General features: G+C 37.0%; 1 protein-coding gene across 1 annotated transcript in view; it reads right to left on the reverse strand.

Annotated features, from left to right (window-relative positions):
• Positions 1–6,454: 6,454 nt before the first annotated feature.
• Positions 6,455–19,839, reverse strand: part of agrn (agrin) — a 434,659-nt gene continuing 421,274 nt past the window's right edge. The window contains 3 exon segments of the mRNA XM_055166184.1: positions 6,455–8,594; positions 15,866–15,969; positions 19,329–19,553. Coding sequence (XP_055022159.1) covers positions 8,434–8,594; positions 15,866–15,969; positions 19,329–19,553 — 490 coding nt within the window. The 3' untranslated portion in view covers positions 6,455–8,433.

Raw genomic sequence — 19,839 nt, forward strand, 5'->3', positions numbered from 1 at the left:
TTCTTCTTCTTCTGTTTGACCCAGCTACACAGGAGAGGGGAGGGTGGGCTCCAGGCTGGATACAATGCCTTTGTGGTGGGTGAAGAGTGGGTGAGTTTGGTGGAGAACATGGGAGGATATTGCTTCGACTGAATCGATATTAGAAACAGAAGCAGTTGAATTAAACATGCCCCCAGAGTACAAACTAAAAGTCAATGTAGTGAGAAATGATAGACTATATAGTGATCATTTTCTACATTGTGAATAAAAAAGTCCCCAAGGCAAAGTAATGCAGCCGTTGTTTAGGAAGAATAGAAAACATAAGGTTACCGTTATGCAGCAGAATGGCTTTTGTGGCAGGGATAAAGTATTATTAAAGTCAGCATTCTGTAAATCTGGAGTTTTTATAAACACTGCTACCAGACGGCCAAATATAACTTTGTTTGCAAAATATTTGTATTCATTAATTTTCAGCAGAGTTGAAGTAAAAGTGGTAAAGTAGTAACTTACTTTACTTGAGTAAAAGTGGATACATTTACATTTGAAAATGGGTATGTGTACCTTTTACTCCACTACATTTTTGAACTAGACTAAAAAGTAAAAGTATTTTTTATTATTGTTTGAGACTTGCTGAAAAGGCTGAGGTTTATTTTTAACACATTTGTAATTTGAGCAAACAAAAATATACAAATACAAACAGCTACAAACAAAATTATCAGTTCAGTTGTTTCAGCTGAACAAAATTCTACACAAATCTTTATCAACATCTCTACAGTTCAAGCTTTATCTCTGCACCAAATGCTTTGACTTTTTGCTATTGAAGTACATTTTTAACCAGGTACTTTAATACTTTTAGTTAAGCAGAGCTTTTCATGTGATACTTTTACTTTTGAGTATTTCTTTGCTCTGGTATCTGTAATTTTATTACATTCACTACTGATTTTCAGTGCCAGTCCCAAGCACAAGGCCAGTAGCCTCATGTATGTAAGATTTTTTCTTTGTAACTCTGCTGTAAATTAACTACTGCACAGGTTGGTCTAACTGCAATTTTACAGACAAATATTGCAATCAGATTTGCAATATATGATTCAGAGTACTCAGTGCAAACAACTTCAAGATCATTAAAGCTACTAACATCTGTAAGTATTTTTTTGTTTTGTTTTTTCCAGTAGCATAGGTGAAACCTGTGCCACCCTGGCCTCACCTGGCCTCACTCAGACTGCAATAGCATAGACAGCAACTTGTGGTTCAGTTCATAACTACATAAATAAACATGTGGAACATTGTGATAGACTGTGCAGTCCTAAGTGAGAAACAACATTTTCACATTATTTCTTTTATCAAAAAACATCCAATCAATCTGACACCAACAGTTATAAAATACTAGTGATGACTGCTTCAGACATGTGCTTTACAAACCTCTCACCAGTGTGTTGTTAACATTTAGCGGTTTAAGACCCCTGACCTTTGACCCCCAAGAGCAGCAGCCTGACGTCCTGTTGAGTCTGAAGAGCACAAAGCAGGATCAGGATGTACTGCAGCCGACAAGTCCAACAACACAAGACCCCGAGGAGGTGAGTGATCCCAAGACCCTGTGACCTCTGACCTGCAGGCTCAAACAGAAATCACCCTGTGGACAGATGTAACACACTCAGCACAAAGAGGATCAGGACTTGAGACGGTTAAGACAGAGGACACTTTGATGAGCTGAGTGACAGGAAGTGGCTGGAGTTAGCAAGAGTAGAAAATAGACTACAGAAACTAAAGTAATTTAGTCAAAAAGGAAATATAGACGTAGGTGTTAAACTAAAAATATTTTAACATGTTGGGACGCATTTTACTGAGCTGAAAGTCCCTACACCTACTTGCTTTCAGTGGGTGACGATGTACTCTTAGTCTTAAATGTGGCTCAAATGTTGTGTATTTGTAAACCCAGAATTTAGCCAGATTTGTTTTCATACATAATTATTTAAAGGTACACTGTGCCACTTTTCTATCAGGCAAAGCTGTTATAAATACCAAACATAAATCTGACACAAAAGAATCACTGAGTCCCTTCTTTCAGTGATGGTGAGGTCATTTCGGGGAGTCCCCAGACTGTAACAGGAGAGGACAGTGGGGATTGTATTATTTCATGTCGATGCATAATTTATAACCCTTATTCAAGCAGGGAAAAGGTACATTAATCGAGGCTCCATCTCCCCAGACGCTTCCTCCAGTCTCAGTTGGTCAGCCAGAGAAGAGATTGTGTCCTTTTAGTCATTCACCTGGGGAATAGTTTTAGCAGAGTAATAATTCACTAATCTAAAATATCGATTTGTATTAAAAGGCCCATAATACGCTATTTACTGATCTATGTTATAATGTTATTTCATTATCACAAACAGACCTGGAGTTTTTGTTTTGTTTTATTCACACATGCTTAACACGCAAATCCTGCATATTTAGGCTGAGTTCATCGCTGAAATACAAAAAAAGCTCCATACACCTTCACTGGAATCATTTGAATGATTTCAGCTCTGGAATTGCCCACCTCCACTGTACAAAAGGTAAAAGGAATCTGTTAACTTGAAAACTACAGATAAATGACATCACAAGGTGGAACAGAGCCTTTTGAGGTTTGGAGATGTAGACGAGTGTTTACCAAACTTTTTTTCTAGGGACCCTTATTTTAAAAGTCACAAATCTTCGCAACCCAGGTCTGTAGAAATTATTCGTAAATCACAAAATACATTTGTGACCATTATTGAACATTATTGAGGATATTTTATTGTTGACTGAGTGATCACGTCTCTCTGAACAATTCGTTTTACTCACGTTTTAAATTATGAAAAACAGTAATCAGTGTTTCCAGAAAACTGGCCAGGCAAGGAGCTTGGGGGATTCCGATGTATGTATATTGCAGACCTACATGCAGATCATGACAAGGCGACCCAAAAAAAGTCTCTTGCAACCCACCAGTCTTTGGGAAACTATGGTGTAGACCGACTAATAATGCAGGGTTTCTCAAACGTGTGAATGAAACAAAACATAACTGTCTGTATGTTTTTAATGAGGAAACAGTATTCTTACATGGCTAAAAGCTGGTAAGAGTCACTTTGTGTAATATAGGACTTTTAAGACCACATTTTTCAGTCTCGCATCTAGCCACAACTAAGCAGCAGGGTTGGGTCTCATTAGTACTTGGTTGTGAGACTGCAAGGGAATACCAGGTGTTGCAGTGCGGAAGAAATGGCCTTAGTTCAACCTGCTGTTGTATCCTTAGGCAAGACATTTCAGCCATTTCACTGAATATGGTGTGTGAGTGATGGTGATGAGTCAGATTGGCAGTTTCTTCTGTCCGCTGTGACTACTAGTTGACCTCCATTGACTCTGGAATGGTTGGCAGCAGCTCAGTAGAGTGGGCATCCTTTTATCCGAAGGTCACCAGTGCAACTACCGCTTTCAACAGACATCACTGCTGGTCAAATCCACTGACTCACAGGTTGGAGATGTGATTCTAGCTCCAACAGATGGATACTGTTATTGAGTCCTTGGGCATGACACTTAACCTTCTTCGCCTCCAGTGTCTGCATACACTGATGTATGAATGCGTGTGAATGGGTGAGTGGTTCCTGGATGTAAAGTGCTTTGAGGGCCTTGAAGGTACAAAAGCGCTAGATAAATGTGAGGACTAAAAAAAGAGTCAATTTGCATTTTAAGCAATACTTGAAATTCAACCAAAATATTAACTGAGATTTTAGATTGCTAGATTTTACATTGTTTATGTATTTCTGTGATATTTTCTGAACATCAAAATCAGAAAAAAATACACCTATACCCCTGTTCACTATTCCAGCCTGGATGCCTTCCTTCCCTTCGCCAAAGAAAAGGAATCCCCTGTTAACTGGACAGTAGAACATAATGTATTTTCATCTCATTGCATAATTCATAAACCAGTTTTAACCTTTGAGAAACTGCACAGCCGAACATTTTCCCCAGAATTCATTTCCCCATTCCCTTTCCAAAGTCACATTGTAATTACCCTGTCCCTGTATTCCGCTGCTCCTTCCCAGTCTGGCCTGTGTCTTCCATAGATGTCCCCGGTGTCTGTGCTTCATTATGGCCCTCTGTATGCATGCTGTGTTAAGAAGGCTTTAATCTCTCTCGTTAGCCTTATTAACCGTAAATGTGGTGTTTTGATCGAATCCTCGCTGGGATTGAACAGTTTCCTAGCGCTTTAATTACTACAACACACACGCTGCTCTGTCCTTCATTACTAAAGGTCCTATATTACACAAAATGGATTCTTGTGAGCTTTTAGCCATGTTATAATGCTGTTCACTCATCAAAAACATACCTGGAGTTGTGTTTTGTTTCATTCATACATGTTTGAGTACTCCTGGATTACTCTGTTCCACCTTGTGATGTCATGAAAAGGTAGGTTTCAAGTTAACAGCTATTAACACCCTTAGTTTAGTAGAGAAAATTTAGTAGAAATCCAGGGCTTAAATGATCCAAATGATTCTAGTGAAGGTGTACGGAGTTTCAAAAACCAAATGGAGCACTTCCTGATCACAAGGTGGAAGAACTGAGCCTAAACATGCAGGGTTTGTATGTTAAACATGTGTGAATGAAACAAAACATAACTCCAGGTATGATTCTGATTATAGCACAGATGAGAAAACAAAGTAATATGGGCCCTTTAAGTGGAATTATCTGTGGTGAGAGGGTCAGGGGGGAGTTTTGGTAGTTATTGGTAGCCCAGCAAACGTATTCTGCTTTGCAAATATGTGAATGTTAAACTGACGCTGGCTGCCCTTGCTGAGTTTGAGAGAAAATGGCCAGTCAATTTTCTATGTAAAGTATAGGATTGATTAAATTGGTGTCAACAACTCTTGGAGAAAAAAACAAATACATAGTCTACATACATACGGCACTTCGAAGAACCTTTGTGCTACTACAGTAACTTTCTAAGAGTTCTATTATTGTAACATTATCTGGTTGGGACTATGCATGTTATTTATCATATCTTGCCCAAGGACACAACAACAGAAATCATCTATCAGTCTTATGTTTCATGGGCAAATTCTCTGTCACTGAGCCACTGCCGCCTTGCATTAAAACAAATGATTAAATCTCTTTTGAGTTATTGCACTAGACCATTTTACATATGCAAAAAAATAACAGTTCAAGTGTTTGAGTACACAAGCTTTGACGTTATTTATCTTTCCTGTGTCAAGTTAAACTGTGATTTAAAGGTCCTATATTACACAAAATGGATTCTTGTTAGCTACAAGCCATGTTTGAATTTTGTTACATCCTCAAAAATATACATGGAGTTGTGTTTTGTTTTATTTACACGTTTGAGGAAACATTTATTAGTCTGTCTATATCTCTAAAGCTCAAAATGCAAATTTACAGCTACTCTTTTTTTTTTTTTTTAGTAGAGATCAGAAATTCCATCCCTGAAAGGTCAGTGTTGCAACGAAATATAGTAAAATGGGAAAACAGTTTGTTGTTTCATTATTCCTTTTTAGTGTCAAACAAAAAAACATATTTCGACCTCTATTTCCAATATTTAATTCAAAGTTTAAAGTCCTGGTGACTATTTTAATTTTGATATTTTATTCTCTCTGGTTTATTTGCCCCGAAAGTTCTGCTGCTCAACTATGGATCTATAATAAAAAATATTTTTATTATAGTTCCATGGTGTCAACTGAACAAAGTTTATTGCTGCTACTTGTTTCTTGTCATGGAGTTCAACAATTACTTTTTGAGTCGCAAAAGTAAATGCATCGCTATAAAAGAAGAGGACATGTTTATCCACAAAATTGCAATGATTTTTCAGGTAAGTCCTTCTCACAGCAAAACTTCCGGGGCAAATAAACCGGAGAGAATAAAATATCAAAATTAAAATAGGCACAGAGGATGTTTTTTTATTTGTGTTATTCAAAATAAACATTAAACTAAATATTGGAAATAGAGATCGAAATCTGTTTTTTTTTTTACACTAAAATCAAATAATGAAACAACAAACTGTTTTCCCAAATTATCCTTTTTCATTCTTAATTGAAATTCAAAAGAACGAATGGTACACGGACCCTGAAATTCTCCAAATTATTTTAGTGAAGGTATATGGAGTCTAAAGACACAGTGGAGCATTTCCTGTATTACCACATGACATCACAAGGTAAAACAGAGTGTTTTTCATCTGAGAAAAGATCTTGGTAAATATGTAGGATGTGTGAATTAAACAACTCACAACTCCAGGTTTGTTTGCGATGAGGAAACGACATCATAACAGGTCAGAAAATTGCGTAATATGGGCCCTTTAATGTTTACGTGGGAGACTTCAGTGCAGGACCCTTTCATTAGGTCTGGACAGAGAAAAGAGTCTAGACGCTGATCACTGTAAACCAAACTGCTCCTCTGACATAGTTATAGCAGAGATCACCCAGAATACATAGAATTAAGACTAGAGACTACGGTGTGGTCCATTTGGTCGACATTTTATTTCATGGTGGTAGGAACACAAGACAAAGGTCATAAAGTTAGTAATGTTCAGGTCATGCCACTTGTACTGGAGCACGGGCCAATGAGAAGCCAGCGCTGCGGACAGTAGTTTACAGATGGAGGTATAACCCACATGAGACATAAATAACAGAACAGACTCCCAAAAAACAGTAAATACAGGATTCTTTTTGTAGAAAACCAGGTGCAACATTTTTATTGTCTCCTGGAATTTTGTGTGTATGTTTGCAATTACTAATTCATTATAACATGGTGGGGATGAGGCTAATATGCTGGCTATAGTAGAAAGATATGATCAGAGTCGCCTGTTCAGTTAAGGCGACCGGTTTAAGGCAATTAAAAGGTTTCACCCTAAATTTCTATTGTTCTATATAAGATGTATTTACTACCACCTGAATGGGAAAATTCAAAATATAATTTCTAAGAGAGTGCTAGAGTTTTTCATGTGATTTCTGCTCAGAGTTTGATAATACACAACATTGTTATAGCTTTAGCGCTATCCCTTCCCCGATTACACGTCACTGTGAGAAGACAGACATGTTCCAGTGTATCTTACTAAAAAAACAAAACATAAACCTCCACAGACCACACATTTTGCTAAATTTACATTTAAAAAATTGCAGGGCTGTACAAAAGAAAGGATGTGGGGAGGAAAAGTGAAATAAACCACAAAACAATAATAATGATTTTGAATATTGCCAAGGATTTCATATCAAAACCAAAGTCTTTGAGCTGTCGGAGCTTATTGCAGAGACAGCTTGCATCAGTTCAGCAAATGTAGAGGATACAAACCCATGCGGTAGGTAGGTAGGTAAGTAAGTAGTATTTTTGTTAGTCGGCTGTATTGTAGGGTTATGAGATCCGTTAGAATGGGCTGTTATGGCTTCGAAATACCAGTCTCTTTAGAATTAATCAACAGCCCGAGTAGTTGGAATGCAGAAACAGGACGGTCCCAAGAAGAAGAAGAGAAGCTTAGTCCATGATGTCCCTTTGAGCTTTCCTCCTGCCTTCAGCGCCTCCTTAAGGTCAAACGCGGTAACACCCTCATCCTGCAAACCTTCTCAACTGAATACTAGAAACATTTGTTGAATCACAAAAATTAAAGAAGAGGTTTTTAAAAAATTCCACAGTGACTTTTATATATTTTTTTCCAAACAGAAATCAATAAAAAGAACCCAAATTGCAGAAGTGCATGCATCTATAGTGGTCATCACCTGCTGATTGTAAAACAGAACACACAATAGTACAGGAGAAGAAGCCATCGGACATATTCACAGTTCCTGGTATTATAATATACTCTATATTTAGACATTTATTCATGACGTGATGAGGATGGATCGCTCCCTCTTTGTTAGTCATATTTCAAAACTAAATCCTCTGATAGGTTTGAGAGGAGAGCTGGAATTATTATCTTTTGATGGCGTGGCGTTGATGTCGTCAGGTGCTTTTCTCTCTGTAGCAGCTTGACTGTCCCATGGATATATTCTGAACACACAGTTTGGTAGAGTCTGCCTGTGTCCAGATGGGGGAGGAGGAGAGGGGGAATGTATGTATGTAGTCTGGCTATACTCGTGGAAGGCCATGCTTGGAGGGAATGTGGACGATAAATATGGCACCAAGACAAGGCTAGTAACCAGGAATAGTCAGCGCCGTCCACCAGTGTTCAAGTAACCAGCAAAAACAAAACAAAACCAAAAAAAAAGCAGGCTTGGGGAAAAAAGTTGGGTTTCAAAGAAGTGCCTGCTTTAGGGCTGAAAAAAATATTAATGGAAAAAAATATATATCAAACAAAAAAAAAAATCTTCCCATATAAAAAGCAATGAAAAGTATACAAAAATAGAAATAATTACAGCAGGAGACCGGGCGCTATGGAGGGAGCAGGGGAGAGTGGGAGCTTGAACTTGTCACTGGTTTCTCTCATTGTTTTGTCTCTGTGGGGACTTATTTGGCGGCAGAACAGTGTAGTATCTGGGGGCTGTTCAGGGCATCCTCCACCAGGTGGAGCTCTACTCCATCTACCACCACGTCTTTGATACAGCCCACAAAACCAGTGCTGTAGGCTTTGGGCAGGCGCCGGGCCACAGACAGCTCCTCCAGACCTCCTGCAACACAAACACACACACATACACAGGTAAGCATGGAGAGTACACGCAACACAATGAGATAAACACTTAAGTGACATTGGTTTGTTGCTAAGTTACTCAAAACAGTAGTATTAATCTGTATGGGAAATATATTTGATAATAGACTTGTCAATATTGTCAATGTTTAGCTGCAGATTGACTATTTTTTAGTAAGTAGTCTTTTTTCCAGTTTAAAGAAGACACATTATGTTTATTTCAGTTATATAGTATTGTGCTAAAATAGTTTAGTAATAGAAATGGCACCACTGACTTCCTCTTTATAGTGATATTTACCATACCAAGTAGCTTTGTCATTTACATGTTTTTATTTTTGAAAAGTTGCTGACATTTGTATCATTTGTGTGTCTTTAGTTATAGGGTGGCAGGGATAGGGGGTAGGTGAAAACAGGATTTTTTTGTACACTGAAACCTTGAATAGAGAGCACAACACAACTGCTGTGAATGAATCAATCTGAATTCAGCTTTGAGTAAGATAACGATGAAGAAGCACCAAATGCTCTTGAATATGTTCCCTTTAACTACACATCCATGGCTTAAGCTGGTGCACTGAACTCTTATTCTCTTTTAAAAACACTGCATAAAACAAGTCTTTATTCTGCAATTGTGAACCTAGACAGCGCAATTATTTCAGCAGCAGAACTTAAGCTACAAAAGTACGAAGAAACATCCCGAAAATAGTCTCCAAACAAAAAAGTTTGTCGCACCTAAGTTATAATTGTGCACTTCAAGATCACACTCGGCATCATATGATTCACAGCTTATTCCCAAAACACCTTCTCCTTTTATTTTTTTTATTTGACTATTTTAGTTTGGTTATAATTAGCGCGGGAGCTATTGCCGACATCACGCTGAGACTGGCACAGAGCTGGCTGCACTACTGACAACATGAAAGCTAGCGCGTATGGATCCACACTAAACATTTACACAGAGCTCCTCTTCTCCACACAACTTAAAGGAAAGAGTGAAGTACCTTAAACTTCAAAAGCCAGGAACAGTTTTACAATTTATTCTACTTAAAGCGACTTAAGACAGGCTTTGTCAACTGTATCCTTGATGACACTTGATGCACGTGACAGCGTCCAGCCTTATTTCTCAACTTCAAAAGCAGCTAAGCCAACGCAGATGGGTAAGGGAAGTAGTAGCTTTTAAATTGACATGCTGGTATAGTAGTGTATGGGGTGATTAATACCAAATGTGCTCATTAGATTTCATTTATATATTCCCAGACTGGGAGCTTGTGGCTGTCATGGACTTCATCTGACTGTCAGCCACACAGGTCTCAGTGCTGCAGAGAATACTGTACTAATATATTACCTCAGCACTGTGTCTGTGTAAGTATATTTATTATACCAGAATTAAAAAAGGTATCTGCAGTGCTGGGTAGAATACTTTGGAAATGTATTTATTTACAGAATACTCAAAACCTGAATTAAAATGTATTTTGTAATGTATTCCGATACATGGTCCAGTCAGAGTACTCTATTCTGAATACTTTGAATACTTTTACATCAAGTTGCAATTAAATTATGGTGTAAAGATGCAACTAGGGCTGAGTATCATTACGAAGATGTTGACATGATACATACTCAATACATAGGCCATGATATGATACATATCTCAATACAGTGCACTTTCGATATGATTCAATACAATATATTTCAAATTGATTCTATACGATTCAGTAAAAAATAAAGGCTAAATCATGGCTGTGATACTAAAAGTCTTTGTTAAATCATGTCTTGTGCTAAATTAATATGAAACGCACCAATTTTAATAATCAGAACAGTGAATATGTGAAATGTGCCGCATAAATCAGCTTCAAGTAACAAAACTGTAACGCTGTAACAAAATTAGTAAAATATACCAAAAAATACTCTTGGCGATGCATCGATCCGGCAGCATATCATCACTTGAAACTATACGATATATCAATATTTCAATATTTTTCACCCTTTGATGCAACATAAGATTATAAACAGCTTAATATTTGTTTGACTGCATTTATTTATCACTAACTGGAAATAGAAAAATCACACATCCATGCACCACAAAAGCAGCGTTTTCTATTTTTCTTTCCAATATCGAGCTGTTTGAAGCCTAAATTATGTAATCAAGCACTATAATGTACCCCTATGAATTAAGAAAAGTAACTGTATTCTGAACACCACCAAACTGTAAAAGTAAAAGCAACTGTACCCGAATACAATCAAAATGATTAGTCCAATAGTCTAAAGGATGTGATAATAGGGCAATAATTACAACTACAGTAATCGACTGATAAATAGCTTGCTAGTTTCTTATTTATTGCAACACAAAATTTAAAAACAGAGGGAACAACAGTCCATTTAAATGCAGCCCACATCTGCAGCTGTTTCACGTTCTAAATTATGTCTTTGGAATTTTACTGTAAACGTGACACAGAACATTATAAGAGTAAAATTTCTACAATGTTATATTTTTACTAGTATCGTACCCAAAATTTGAATATTGTGCAGTAAAAGATGTTCAAGCAAGTTCAAACATTTTTGCCCAAGATTCCAAATCATTACTGTACAAACTTGCCCCACGGCGTTGCCAGATTTTCAGAGAAAACAAGCGGCCAAGCCTTTGAAAAAAAAAGACCAAAACAAGCGATCCAAGACTCACAAAAATAAGCCAAGAAAACCCACCAAAAAACAAAAAACAGGTACAATGTCATGTGTATACTAATGGGATGTGCATAGTCTTAATCACATATTTAACATAACATAACTAACGTCTTTAATAGTATAACGTCTCTATAGTATATAAAATTGCCATAGCTTTTAGCCATGTTATAATATTGTTACCTCATCAAAAACATACCTGGAGTTGTGTTTTGTTTCAAACATGTTTGACTACTCCTTTATTATTAGTCTATCCAAGCTCAAAATGCAGCTACATTTTACCTTAAGTTCAGCAGAAATTAGAAATTCCAGCTCTGAAATCATCCAAATTATTCTAGTGAAGGTGTGCGGAGTTTAAAAACACAGTGAAGAACCTCCTGTATTACCACATGACATCACAAAATGGGACAGAGTGTTTTCCGTCTGACCTCACAGCATTAGGATTTGTTCACTCGACGGTAGGCGGGTTATTATTTAACCAATCGCTGTTATTTGGTTGTGACGTATGTAATGCGCCGCTAATGGGGCTAACTGGTATATTAAGCTTTTCCCAAAACCTGTAGGAAGAAGGGCAATAACGTCTTTCCCCTTGATAAAATTCACGGAACATTCTCTTTGTTGTGGCTTTAAATCCTCGGGAATCGTTGTCAACACAGAATATATGGCTCTTCGCTGATTGGCTGGTGCCCGGACTCGCACTTCCGGTGTTTTTGCAAACAGTCTAGTGTATTCTGATTCCTGATCTAGTTGCTAGGCACTAGGTGGTGCCAGCCTGGCTATAACATTCTAACATAGATCAGAAAATAACATAAAATGGGCTCTTTAACAAAAATTTCCCAAAAGCAGTTCATCACTAAAGACATAAAATATTCTCTCAGGAGCCATTTACGAACAGCTTTCCCAAAACAGTCCATATGAAAATGCAGATCTGGCAATTATGATTCCCTATACCTATATTACACTAAACTTCTAGACTCTTCTAAAGCAGCCCCAAACCTCAAAAACCAGTCTTCTGTGTGCGTACTGTCAGTGTTTGAGTTTACAACAATTAACTCCACTTGTTATTGAGCCCTGATATGTGACGGCACTTATTAGGAGCCTGTTCGGACTTCTACTCCGACTTCAAAGACAGTTATAAACTTGTCTCACCATTTTTTCTTTTGACTTTGTTGCTCTTCTTTCCTCCACGTTGCTTCATTTTTTGACCTAATTGCTGTCTGCCGCCTCACTCCTTTTGAAGATGTTTTGTGCTCGAGTTTTCCGGCCCGAGCAGTCATTAGTCTCTTTCTTAATGTGTCACTTTGAAAATTCTATTCAGCTTTTAACAGGTTTTCTTGTGAGCTTGACCCAAACGCTTTCTTTTCATATTTGTGTTTGGGCTTTTTGCTCTTTAATCTTTGCGATAGGGTGAACTAAAAGGAAACAATCTCTACAATTAAATGGCTAACTTTAAAATAACATCTGATAATTTCTTTAAAAAAAAAAAGTATTTGATATATTACTAGAGAAGATTAGTTCTACTACTACAGCTATTATGACAGTTATTGTTTGTATTACCAAATAGGCCTACTCCTTCTATTATATTTTAAAAGTAGCAATAGTAGAAATAGACAAAGATCCATATTTTTTAGGTAGTAGAGGTATTTTAAATTATTATGAATTATTATATAAGTGAAACTACTTTTTAAAGATCCCATATTGCACAAAATTGACTCATGTGAGAGTTAAGCCGTGAAGTTACATAATCAAGAACATACCATAAGTTGTGTTTTGTTTCATTCACACATTTTGATTAACCATGCATTACTAGATACTCTGTTCCACCTTGTGATGTCACGTAGTGGTAGTTTTCAAGTTAACACGTACCTTTTACCTTTCATTTTAGTAGAGATTGTCCAAATGTTTCTAGTGAAGCTGTGTGGAGTTTAAAAACACAGTAGAGCACTACCTGTATTACCACATGACATCACAAGGTGGAACAGAGTGTTTTCTGTTTGAGAGAAGAACACAGCCCAAAATATGCAGAATTTGTATCCAGGGTTCCCACTCTTTTTCAAAATTCTTCCATGACTTTTTCATGACCTACAGTGAATTTTCCATGACTTTACGATGCCTTGCATGTGTAGAATTGATCAGACTTTTAGGGCAAAATATGAAAAGTTAACTCTTTCCACTCACCTCATGGCTTGGGATTATAGTTTTTTAACACTGTCAGTGCATCTATTGTTGTCTCTTTAAAAAAAAAGGCGCACACATTTGGAAATAATCATAATAGCCTGATGAGAACTTAACAGAACGCTGTAGTTGCGTCAAAGAGATACTAAAACTCCATGACCTTTCCAAAACTTCCATTGAATCTACAAAATTCCATGACTTTTCCAGGATTTCCATGACCATGGGAACCCTGTGTTATGTAAAACTTGTGTAAATGAAAAGAAACACAACTCCAGGTCTGTTTGTGATGAGAAAACAATATTATAGATCAGAATACAGCATGTACTATATGACCTCTTAAAGAGAATCTAAGCTACTGTGAACATTGTTACTTTCTTTTAAGATTTTGTGTGAGCTACAAATTCAAATGTAATAGGTTGACAATATCAGTCAGCACTAACTGGATTGGCAATTCCAGGGCTGAAATCATCTTAATGATTCTAGTGAAGCTGTGTGTAATAAGGGCCCTTTAAGGTCTTACTCTCAGCCCCAAAAAGCACTTATTCAAATAGAGCTTTGACTGTTAAAAAATCCAATATTTTCAGCAGTATAGTAGAGAAAAGACTTCTGTCCTGAAAATGTTGGTTCCCACTGTGCTGTGTGTGTTCCTCTGAGCCAAATTGAAGTGGAACTAGATAAGGGCCAGACGCTGGTCATATGGAGAGCAGAGTTGTGCAGTTCGTCAGATAGGCTTTCTCTACTCCACATAATACCTGAATGGTCCCAGACACTTTTTCAAACCTACTGCAGTGCTCTGACTTCCTTATCCTCTGTATTACACTTGGGGAGTCACATTTGCTCTTCCCAACTCCAAACTTTTTCTTACACAAACTTGGCTTTGTTTGCTTTGTTTACAGTGCTATATTTCTGCAGTGTTTTCACTATTCAACCTCAGGACTTTAACGTAACAATATATAGAACTTGACAAAGGTATAAACAACCTCTGCTGAGCCCCGCGTTAAATGGAAATCAGAGGTAGTGTTCAGTTATGGAGTAACTTTTTAAAGAAATTGTACTTTTCAGGGTACTTTTCTAACAGCATATCTTTACTCTTACTTAGAAGTGTGCAAAAAATATCGATACGTCATATTGTTTAATGTGACGATACAGTATCGATATCGTGGACTGCTGTATCGATATATCGCCAAGAGTATTTTTTGGTAAATTATTTTGTTACAGCACTAGTTTTGTTGTTTGTTGTACGAAGGAAACTCGTTTATGCAACACATTTGACATATTCACTGTTCTGATGCTTAAAATGTTTGTGTTTCACATTAACTTTGCACAAGAAGGGGTTTAACAAAGACTTTTAGTATCACAGCCATGATTTAGCCATTATTTTTTATTGATCTGTATCGAATAATTTTGAACTGTATCGTATCAGATTGAAAGCTCAATGTATCGAGGTATGTATCGTACAGGCAACTTCTTAATGATACCCAGCTCTACTCTTACTCCTACAATTTTTTTTTAGTGAAGTGCCATTACTAACAATACTTGAGTAAACGGTTTTGGTTACTCTTTTTTTAAGAGACATAAGCCTGACAACATGATCTGAACATTTGTGTTTTTCACCGCTCCTACAGATATGATAAAATTTTTCTCATTTTTACATCTATCCTTTGAAAATAGCAGATTTGATTTTGTCCATTCACTTTAAATTAAAAATCAGATGTTTTGGGAAAAAAATGGAAAGAAAAAAGGAAAAAAAAAAAAAAAAAAAAGCTATAACTCAATTTTCTAACTCTGAGGTTGATCTGTCCTTGTTTTTGTTTTTTATTTGTTTTTCTGTGCACAACTGGCAAATAGCAAATAGTAATTATGCTTTCATAATGAACAAAATAAGTATAATATAATAAAAAATAAATAAAAACATTGTTATAAAAAAAATCTGATGTTTTGTCCTGACAGTTAGTCCAACTAATTTCTTGACTTACTACTTTCTATGACTTGAACTACTTCTACTTGAGTAATATTATTTTGTTGTTATTTTGTTTTTTATTTGTGTGTTTTTGTCTGCTCGAACTACAAACGTGTTAAAGATAACACCCTTACCTTTTCAGCAGGAAGTCTCAAACTATTAGAAAATACTTTAACTTTTCTAAACATATATATATATCTGGATCCCTTTCATTTCAATGAAAAATTTGGGAAACGTTTTGCAGTTAAAATATGACATAAAGTCAGTTTATTTGTGTAAAATGTTCAATGTTCATGTGCACTAACAAGTCAACACTGCACTGATTCTTATTCTTAGTCCGTATTGAACTTATTTGCTAAAGATCAGCAGCTCCATACTGAATAATACGACCCAAATAATGATAAGGTGAATAAAACATACAAAACATGTCATGGTTTAGAGACACATACCCAGCCAGAGTGCTCCGTCAGTGTCCAGTTGCGTTGCTGCCAGCGGTGACGATCCTGTTACCGGAGCTTCATTGCCCACCTGTAGTGACCCATCTCGAAGCGCTCTGAGAAAGAGAAAGCACAGATACACTTTTGACACACTGACGCATGTTCACAGTCACAGGCTTTAACTGGCACTTTGGGTTAATCGGAGACGTCACGACTCCCATAACTGCCTTCGCCAAACGCCTTTCTAAACGCAGCCTTCTAATAGATTTTTGCACTCGTCATTAGCCAAGAATAGTGACGACTGCTTAATTTGAATGTGTGCGAGCAGAATCCAGCAGCGAGCATCATTAAAGGCTAAGGGAGCACGTTGTCCCATTTACACCTACATCAATTAAACCTTCTCTATGTTGTCTTCCTGAGCTCGTGCGGCAGATGTGCAGTACTGGCTCCTCTCAGATCGATTATCCTCCCTTACGTGATGAAACCTAATCTAATTATCCCCCGTACTCCCATTCACGCGCTCTGACACAAATGTGGGGTGGCGATAAGGCTGACGTGACGCACGAGGAGGTAAATGGGTCGTTTTCAAAAGTTCACCAGTGAATTTGGGCCTAATGAGCAGATCCATTACTGTGACATCAACAAAAGACTTAAACCTTAGCTAATGCTCCGGTTCAATCTGCAGCTATTTGAAGTTACACAGATTAGGCAAAAATAGATATTGTTTGTTTTATTTTTTTTCTACTACTGCTCACTTGGATAATAGTTTCCAGTTGAAACTGTGATTTCTGTGACAACGAGCCCTATATTGTGGTTGTTGTGGCAATGCAGGTGAAGTATCTTGCCCAGGGACACAACAATTGTACTCAGGGTCTGATTCTGCGAGATCCTAGCTACAAAAAAAAACATACCTGGAGTTGTGTTTTGTTTCATTCACACTTGTGAACTAACCAAATATTATTAGTCACTCTACAGAGCTCAAAATGCTCTGTTTCACCTTGTGATGTCAAGATTAGGTAGTTTTCAATTTAACAGCAAATTTTTACCTTTTGACCTGTTTATTAGAGATTGAAAATTCCAGGCCTGAAATTTTCTGATACTAATACTAATACTAATACTAATACAATAATAATAATAATTTTCAGTGTTTTAAAAGTCTTTTCAATAAGTACTGTGGGACTTGAAAGACAGATATTTTGTTGTAATGCTTTGTAATGATACAAAGCATTACAACATATATTTCAATATAAATATTTCAATTCAACAGGGATATTTCAATAACATGGAATATGTTTTCTACATATCCCATGTTATTTTTTTCTCTTATGAGGTGGATTACCAAAAAACTCCTTCCATCTGCTCCTTGTTCGGCCCTTGTGTCAAAAAGTTTGCCCACCCCTGTTCTAGTGTGTGGAGTTTAAAAACACAGTGGAGCACTTCTTGTATTACCACATGACATTTTCTGTTTGAAATAATAACTCAGCCTAAATATGTAGGATTTGTGTGTTAAACATGAGGGAATAAAACAAAATACAACTCCAGGTCTGTTTTTGATGAGGAAACAACATTATAACATAAATCAGAAAATAGCGCAATATGGGGCCTTTAAATTACACAACAGAAATGTCTCAAAAGACCTTATGAACCATTTTAAATGTAAGCGCAAAGCACCTGTTTAATGTTATAGTCACGCTGATGTTGGATGAAGAGGAGACTGGGAGGGAAAGCACAAATATGACGGTGAATACCAATGTTCTGCTCCTATACGCCTGGATTATCGAATATTACGCCTCTACTCTTGAACATTGGACACATGTATGGTGTTAAATCCTGAATACACATTGGAAGTAGTACCATTACCGCGTTATTTATATCCACTGTGTGCCCTGCTTTCCTAATGTGCTGTTTAACGCTAAGAAGCTCAAGCATGTTCCTCCTTTTGAACATGTATTAATGCATCTAAGTGATCCGATGTGCGTCACGGTAACGCAAGAGCAGCCATAAAAAAAAATAACCTTTATGCGAAACTAATAGCCATCTTGGAGAGGGGAATACACCAGCACCCCATTCACGTTTCAGATCACACACATGCGCTACAGAGTATAATAGGTTTGGTCACGTGACATTACAGTATTCTAAAGGGCCTATAGTTTTAAAGGGGAAAGGAGGTTTGAATTTCATGGAAGAATTTTCTGTGTAAATGTCATATGGCAGATGTTTCAGTCTTAGATATGGTTTATAGCTCTGAGAAAAGTGGGACATCCAAAACAGAAACTGGCTCTGAAAATATTCTGCTTGCACGAATGAATTAAGGTCTGTGAAAAAATACAGAGATATCCATATATTCTGATACTAAATGTGGTACAGTATTGTTATCATAAATTGTGAGTATTTTTTGGGTATCTTTTAGCCATTTTTTTGTGATTGCATGACAGTTACTTTTGCCTATTTAGTGAAAGGAAACTTGCAATCCTTTTGACGTATTCACTGTTTTGATTATTAAAATAGATTGTAAATTGTAAATAGATTTAAAACGCACTTAAGCACTTTGGCTTTTGACACAGTTTGAGATGTTGACATTTTGTTAGTTGTTTTTATTATATTCTGGTTTTAGTCATATATTGTTTTATTGTTTTTATTGTTTCTTATTGTATGTTCTGTAGCACTTTGATCAAACTGTTATTTTTAAAGTGTGTTATAAATAAAGTCGGAGTTGCAGTTGCAGATCTCATTAACTTTTCACAAGTAGTGGTTTAACAAAAAATATTGTTGCTAAAATGTATTTGGTTCCTAAAAACAACAATATAGATTTCTGCATGTATCGCCATATAATGCTAATATTGCATTGTGAGCCATAATAATAATAATAATAATAATAATAATAATAATACATGGGTTTTGCATAGCTTTTCACAGCAACTCAAAGACACTTCACAAAATAAGGACAGGACAAACAAAAACAAGCAGTTTGGAAGCAGTTATTTGGGGGGTTATATGCTATGAGGAAAAGGTGAGTTTTGAGCTGTCTTTTGAAGGTGTTTAGTGAGCTTGATGTGAGCCTGATGTGTTTAGTGAGACTGATGTGGAGGAAGGGGAGTTCCAGAGGGTTGGGTACTTTTGGGACATTATGTTGATTAATTTGTATTTATTTTGACGTCCATTAGCTGTGGAAGCGTATATTTTCCAGGTGACAGATCCTAACCTTAACTATAGTCACAATTTGCTTAAATCTAAACATATCTGAACTTGACTATATGATATTATTGATGTAATAATAAAGGATTAGTGTCACTGTGACCAAATTTTTGTCCCCATACAGAAGGCTGGTGTCATAACTGCCCCAAATACAATTTCTCTCAATTTAAAGGAAAATTCCAATCATTTTCCAATATCTGTTTCAATCACCCATAGAGTTATCTTCCCTCCATCTAAGATTATGAAGTCATGAACTCAACCTGTATAGATTAAGCCTCACCTGCTGGCCTTGATGCGTATCCAGCGGTTGGTGTCCACGCGCACAGAGGATCGTAGCACCACGGGTTTGGAGCCCAGGTCATAGGTCATCTGGACATGGCCGTCCACTATAGCCAGGGCGATGTAGTCCGAGCGCTCCACACCTTTCCCGCTCCACAGAACCAAACCCTGGGTGGCCTCTGTCCGCAGGCTCAGCTCAAACTTGTTCACCAGCAGGGCCTTCTCACTACACAGGCAGAACAGAAACACAGTTTGAATCTAGAACAATACTTCAGAACCACAGAAGAGCTGTTTCTCCGCATATGGGAACAGTGAGTTTGAGTGGGAGCTGAATTCACAGTGTAGTTTTAGTTAACGTCATATATAGATGCAAGTGTGTTTGAGTGATCTTTAGTGTGCTGTACTAATGAATAAAAACTGACATATGGAGCTGTTTGCAAACTAAAGTGTCAGGGGATTTTAGCTGAACTGTCTTCAACAACAACAACACAGAACCAATATATGTGTCTATT

The sequence above is a fragment of the Boleophthalmus pectinirostris genome, unplaced genomic scaffold (genome assembly GCF_026225935.1).
Source record: "Boleophthalmus pectinirostris isolate CB_2022bp ecotype Guang Dong unplaced genomic scaffold, ASM2622593v1 HiC_scaffold_8, whole genome shotgun sequence".
In the NCBI taxonomy this organism is placed as follows: domain Eukaryota; kingdom Metazoa; phylum Chordata; class Actinopteri; order Gobiiformes; family Gobiidae; genus Boleophthalmus; species Boleophthalmus pectinirostris.